The 6,969-nt window shown below is 44.6% G+C and overlaps 1 protein-coding gene across 1 annotated transcript in view; it reads right to left on the bottom strand.

Annotated features, from left to right (window-relative positions):
- Positions 1 to 6,590, bottom strand: part of pde6a (phosphodiesterase 6A, cGMP-specific, rod, alpha) — a gene marked incomplete at its 3' end in the record, with an annotated part of 55,447 nt that extends 48,857 nt beyond the window's left edge. The window contains exons 1-2 of the mRNA XM_083651891.1: positions 6,259 to 6,590; positions 3,644 to 3,785 (exon numbers count right to left, since the gene is read on the bottom strand). Coding sequence (XP_083508017.1) covers positions 3,644 to 3,785; positions 6,259 to 6,587 — 471 coding nt within the window. The 5' untranslated portion in view covers positions 6,588 to 6,590. The remainder of the gene's footprint in view (positions 1 to 3,643; positions 3,786 to 6,258) is intronic.
- Positions 6,591 to 6,969: the final 379 nt, after the last annotated feature.

Genomic DNA, 6,969 nt, shown 5'->3' with positions numbered 1-6,969 from the left:
TGGAGAGAGAGGTCTGTACTGGTTGAGATGGAGAGAGGTCTGTACTGGTTGAGATGGAGAGAGGTCTGTACTGGTTGAGATGGAGAGAGGTCTGTACTGGTTGAGATGAAGAGAGGTCTGTACTGGTTGAGATGGAGAGAGGTCTGTACTGGTTGAGATGAAGAGAGGTCTGTACTGGTTAAGATGGAGAGAGGTCTGTACTGGTTGAGATGGAGAGAGGTCTGTACTGGTTGAGATGAAGAGAGGTCTGTACTGGTTGAGATGGAGAGAGGTCTGTACTGGTTGAGATGAAGAGAGGTCTGTACTGGTTAAGATGGAGAGAGGTCTGTACTGGTTGAGATGGAGAGAGGTCTGTACTGGTTGAGATGGAGAGAGGTCTGTCCTGGTTGAGATGGAGAGAGGTCTGTACTGGTTGAGATGGAGAGAGGTCTGTACTGGTTGAGATGGAGAGAGGTCTGTACTGGTTGAGATGAAGAGAGGTCTGTACTGGTTGAGATGGAGAGAGGTCTGTACTGGTTGAGATGGAGAGAGGTCTGTCCTGGTTGAGATGGAGAGAGGTCTGTACTGGTTAAGATGGAGAGAGGTCTGTCCTGGTTGAGATGGAGAGAGAGGTCTGTACTGGTTGAGATGGAGAGAGAGGTCTGTACTGGTTGAGATGGAGAGAGAGGTCTGTACTGGTTGAGATGGAGAGAGAGGTCTGTACTGGTTGAGATGGAGAGAGGTCTGTACTGGTTGAGATGGAGAGAGAGGTCTGTACTGGTTGAGATGGAGAGAGGTCTGTACTGGTTGAGATGGAGAGAGAGGTCTGTACTGGTTAAGATGGAGAGAGGTCTGTACTGGTTGAGATGGAGAGAGGTCTGTACTGGTTGAGATGGAGAGAGAGGTCTGTCCTGGTTGAGATGGAGAGAGGTCTGTACTGGTTGGTTGAGATGGAGAGAGGTCTGTACTGGTTGAGAGAAAGACAGTGCGGCAAGACCCTGATTCTCTCTGCATTGCTGCACATTACCATCCTCAGCACATTAGCATCATAAAGCCAACCAATTATAGGGGAATATTAGCAGTTGGCTCATTGTGGCGCTCAAGGCTTTGATATCAGCCCAGGTGCCACATTTTCCCAGTTTACCTCAGTGTGTTTCTACAGGAGGCTGCGGGGTGACGGGTCGCTTTGTAAAGCATGATGATGTTTGTTCTGCAGGCCCGGCCCAGGAAGATACAAACCCAACAGAAACAATCATCTTGAGAGCGTTCTGGTCCGTTTCTCCCGTGAAAAGGAAGTGGGCGAAAGTGATACGGAGGATGGGTGGCCGACCGTGCGTGTCATCCATCAGTGATTTGGAGCGCGGCGCTGCCTTATTAGGTGTAAATGCCAGCAGAACCCGTCCAGCAGGTGCTGGCCCGGCCGCAGCATGACAAACTTGGAGTGGAGATTGGGAATAAGATCCAATCATTCTCAAATGTCAAAGGTATTGGCTCTAATGAGATTGAGCTGGCTTTGGGTAGGCGGTGGGGGGGATTAGAGGGAGAGAGTGGTGCGGCGTCGCCCTCTGGTGGCCAGACAAACACACAGCAACTAGTCTACTTCCCACTTCCCACTCCCTACCTACTCTTAACTTGTTTGTCTGAGCAGTGAGCAACATTCGTGTGCGAATACTATTCTAGAGGTGATGCGTAAGCTGGGGCGCAGTTTCACATCAACTGAGTGGCGTCTGATTCCATTTTAGAAAAACGTTTAGGTCTGGAAGAAGGTGCAGTTTCGGCTCAGTGATATGATATGACTCAACAGTTTTAGCATTTGTGTCCACCTATTTAGGAGTATGCTGCTAAAGCATAGCAATATTTCCAACATACAACATACAACATACAACAAATTCCATAATCTGTGGTAAGGTTGATTTGTTTCAAACATTTTGTCTGGTGTTCAATATGATTTAGGCAGATGGGACATAATTGTCCCTGCTAACTAGGTCATATCACAGATGAGGATTGTTCTTCACAGCCACAAATAGCAGACTCAATATCAGACTATGTGAGATGATTGGCAGAGTTCCTAGGTGCTTTCCATTTTAAAATTCCATATTTTTAAAGACCCTATGCAAACCAAGACCCTATGTTCTTGACAGGTTGTGATGTTGGTGCAGGGTATTCTTCATCTAATCTAATGCATGCTGACATCAGCTGGGTATTAAGAGCATCCCTCTATCTGAACATTATTCTTCACATCAACACAAGCTGTGGACTCAAAATAAATGCTAGAATTACCTCTATATCGGAGCTGCACCACAACATTTTCCACTTTTCACAAACTATTCAAGACCTGGAAATGATCAAATTCATGTTTAATACTTTTCCAGAGTACAGAATCTCCTGGAAGCATAAAGGCACTGTGTGTGGCTGGTAGTTCTATATTGTAACACTGAATGTCCTTAGTATATATATGTTTTTTTTCTCCCTTTTCTATTTTTTTTTTCTCTGTGTCTGAGCCTGTTTTTGTTTTCTTTCTTCGTGTGTTCTGTAAAATGTTAAAATGTAAAATAAAGTATAAAAAAAGAAAAAAAAACTCAGAGTTTCCACACCTGCGTAGGAACCAGTGGGCAAGCTCTGGGGTTTTCCCATGGCCACTTGAGGCAGGACTCAGAAGTCTGGTCGTTCCCGTTCACCCCCATGTTAAAATGTCCCCACTTTAACAGTGATGAAGCATCTTCACAGCCTGGACTCAAACATGGTTTTGGTCTATATAGTTAACTTACTAACCTTTTCATAACAACTGTAGAGGCGTCATTTCTTATATAACTCGCCCGTTTGGAGTAAAATAGACGATAGAAAGTCACGTGTCCAGTGATCGCGCAGCTTGCCGATCATGGACCAATAGCAGACGGAGCTGCGGCTCTGGGAAACCCCCATCTCACGTGAGCTGTGCAACGACCCTAAGACGGCGACAGACAACACTGCTGCAAAACGTGAGTCAAAAAGTAGTGGGTGGGTTTGTCCATATTATTGAGGTCAGTGGTAGGTCAGTGGTAGGAACCCTGTTGTCAGGATCAGGGCTTTGATTTCTACTGGGGCCAAAAATGCATCCATGTTTTCCAAGGAAAACTACACTGGAAAAAACAGCAGTGATTTTGTTGTTTGGTGTATTTCTATTCTTCCCATGGATGACTGGCCAAATGAGGATGACAACAAGGTCACCTCCAGATGTTTCCAGCAGCTCCAGTGGAGTTTGATATGAGAAGATGTTTCAGGATGTCAAACATGTTTGCTAAACGTCAGGTTTTGGTGTCAGTCCCTCACAATCAAAGAGCGACGGCTTCTTTCTACAGCTGCCATTTTGCACCAAGAGACGTTCAACAATCACACAGAGATAAATCCATCGTAGAAGAGGAGAGAGACTGTTTTGAGTAACGGGTATGGGTCCTTCTGGGAAATGTAGGAAATCGCTAACTGAAGTTGAGGCAGGTTAAAGGAGTGTGTTCACCAACAAAGTAGTTGAAAGTGAAAGTGAAAAGGAAAGACTTTGTGTTAGTAAGGAAGGACCCTGCTGTGGGTCCCATAACAGTACGAGGTGAGTCTTTTATCTACTACCCCCCCCCCCCCCCCCACACACACACACACACACACACACACCCACACACACACACACACACACCTGTGACACATCAGGAACATTGACCATCTTCTTGGTGGTGGCCACGTGGCCCACAATGCCCATGTCCAGTGGGTAAACGATCTCACTGTCGGGCTGCACCAGGCACTCGTCCAGCGTGGCGTCTTTATGCACGGCAAACAACCTGCACACAGGAGATTTACATCTTTTACATTCTTTTACATTTACATTGTTTTATGTCATGAAGGGAAGTCAAAGTCAATCAAAAGTCTGAGTGTCAGATTATGGCCACAAAAAATATTTTATTAGCCCTCAACAGGTTTCTGTGGGAGGCTAAAATATTCAGTTTCCTTTATTTTTGTTGTTTCATTATATCTAAGCTTTCTTTACTCAACAAAAACATAAATGAAACACCTTTGTTTTTTCTCACATTCTTCATTTTTCTAAAAGATCTAAGACTTATTCTATGAACACAAAAGGCTTATTTTTTCCACAAATTGGATTAAATCCGTGTTAGTGAGCACTCCTCCTTGGCCAAGGTAATCCATCCAGCTGACACAGGTGTGGCATGTCACACCCCTCCCACCTGTGAGTGCTGTGACTGATCTCGCACTTATAACGATAAGCTGCAGAAAGTCTTGCATGTCTGTGATCAGCCCTGTTCAGCTCTGGGAGGAGCAACAAGCAGCACACCTGACTGAGGTCAGCCAGACGCAGGTGTGCTCGATAGGCCTTTTTCCACATTGTGTGTCTAAAAGGCAGGACGTAGTACAGGTGCACCAAAACATGAATTAGGGTTTCCAACTTCCAGTCCATTTAGGTGTACCAGTGCTGTGGCCCTAATTAGTGAGTCGGTTGCACCTGTGTTTACCCTGCCTTTTAGACACAAAAGGGCAGCTGTGAAAAAGGCCCACCATCTGCCTTTGAGCCTGAGCTCTCTCATAAATAGGACTGATCTTCCCTTTGTGCTTAATGTGCGACCGTGTGTCTTAAAAAACCCATCACTTAATGAAGATAAAGGGAATGTCCAAGCCACAATAAAACTATTTTTTGTGTGTGAAATCTGCCATCTTGCTCTCCCTCATTCCAGTGCCTCATGTCCAACATGGAACATTAGGTCACACCTAAAACATATTACGCACTATGACACTTTTGGTTCTAGTTGACTTAGAAAGATCTGGTGACCGAAACCTCGACAAATAAACCTATGAAGCCGTGATCCTATGTGTGCACAAATCTGTTGGAATATCTAAATCCCTGTCAACTTGAGCGTTCAGCCTACACCAGGAACAGGCAGTAATAGTACTACACTAATAAAGTAAAGGGGGTTCTCTCTCCCTCAACATCTTCCCCTGAGGTTCCTTTGAGCAAAGCACTGAACCCCGAACCACCACAGTGGAGCTGCCAACAGCAGGAGACTGTGTCAAAAATAAACTTTAAGTCCTTAAAACTTCCCTGGATGAAAACAAGGGCAACGTCCGGCCAAGGACGACGTGTGTCATGTAGCAACATGTAGCAACAGGTGACCTCACGCTCATTCGAGGCAAGTTTGGAATCACTGATGACATCATCACTGGTGACATCATCCCTGTTCAAGCCCAGTCGAGGAAACTACATCTTTCAACAGCCCAAGTTTGGCACTGATGACATCATCACTGATGACATCATCACCGTTATCCATCCACAAATTTCTGTGACCACAACATGTATTCTGTGTTTTGTACTTTGTGCTAAATGTATGTAGGAGCCGTGGTTCTCAATGTGGGGTCCACGGACCACCAGGGGTCGCTGAGGGGGTTCCAGGGGGTCCCCAGCAAACTGAACAAGTGTGAAACTTCTCTGGTATTTATTAATTGATAAGAAGTGAACACAATTAGAGAATGTAAAAGAATGACTGTTTTGATCAATACCATGATAGTCATGGAATTCTGGACCTTTCTGGACCAATCATATCTTAACAGTTTATTCTCAGATTTGGGTCAGGAACACAACTGAAGCAAATTGAGGGGTCCATGGCTCTAATGGACTAAATGAAGGTCATTGATGTTAGGGTTGAGCTGAATACTCGGATGAAACGACTATCTGGTACAGCTAACATACTTTTTAGGAGTACGAGTATCATTCGAGTTCAATGTGTCAATACCCGTACTATATATATATATATATATATATATAATATATACTATATACTATATACTGTATATAATATATATATATATATAATACCCGTACTCGTGATTAGGGCTGGTATCGTTAAAAGAATTATGATACCAGTATTGGTACTGGTATCATAATCACTTTAAGGGTACTGGTGTACCCTTAAAGTGATTATGATACCAGTATTGGTACGGGTACTGGTGTACCCTTATAGTGATACAGATGCAAATACCTTTTTTAGACGTACTTTGAACGTTTTGGTGGCATCTCCGCATGCTGAACTGCCGCCAACAACAACTACTACAAAAAAACTTAAGTCACATGCACTTTCTAAACCCCGCCCACTTTCGATTTAAGCCACGCCCCCTCCGAGTACAGATAAGGGACCAGATAATTTAGTTGGTTAAACAAATACAGATACAGATAATGGTGTACCGGCTCACTCATGTAGAAGCAGTAACTTTCTAAACTAAACCAGATGACAGAAACCCCCGTCTGACCTGGTGGCCAGCTCGGCCACGCCGTTCCTCTGCCGGTACATGAACAGGCTCATCTGGTCGGCTCTCATCATGAAGCTGAGATGTTTCATCAAGTTGAAGACCGACTTCTCCATCTGCAGGTTGTCCTGGATGTCCCGGATCAGGTCGAACATGATCTCGCTCTCCTCCACCGTCGACATGTCGTGGAACGTGCCGACGTCCACCTCCGTCTTGCGGTTTCCGTCCAGCAGGTCCGAGATGACCTTGGGCCGGAGGTTGATGTCGTAGTACTTCTTGGCGAAGTCCGGGTTGGCGTCCAGGAACTGCTCGGCGGCCGCTGCGTCCACCATGGCTGCCGCTGACAGGGAACGGTTAAAAGCAGATAGTTAAAATCGATTCTTAGATGCATCGCAATGCGGATCTGGGTGATTATGAATCGATTCACAAATGTCAAAAATCGAGTATCTAACATTAGTTAAAAATGTGATGTTGACAGAACGAAAAGGCGGAACTCAACTGTGAGTGCAGCATTTGTTATATTCATAAAATTTAATGGAAGTAAATTCATCTGTTTATTTTAATTATGGGTCATTACACTGCCAAATGCACCTTATTTTAAAAGTAGTCACAGAGTGAGAAAAAGGAAATCATGTATTGAAAACAAAGATGCATCGATAATCGTTTTATCATCGCATCGTAGCCCTCTGAATTGGAATCTAATCGAATTGTGAG

This window comes from Poromitra crassiceps, assembly GCF_964638095.1.
Source record: "Poromitra crassiceps genome assembly, chromosome: 15".
Classification (NCBI taxonomy): domain Eukaryota; kingdom Metazoa; phylum Chordata; class Actinopteri; order Beryciformes; family Melamphaidae; genus Poromitra; species Poromitra crassiceps.
This window is presented reverse-complemented; position numbering and strand designations above follow the sequence as displayed.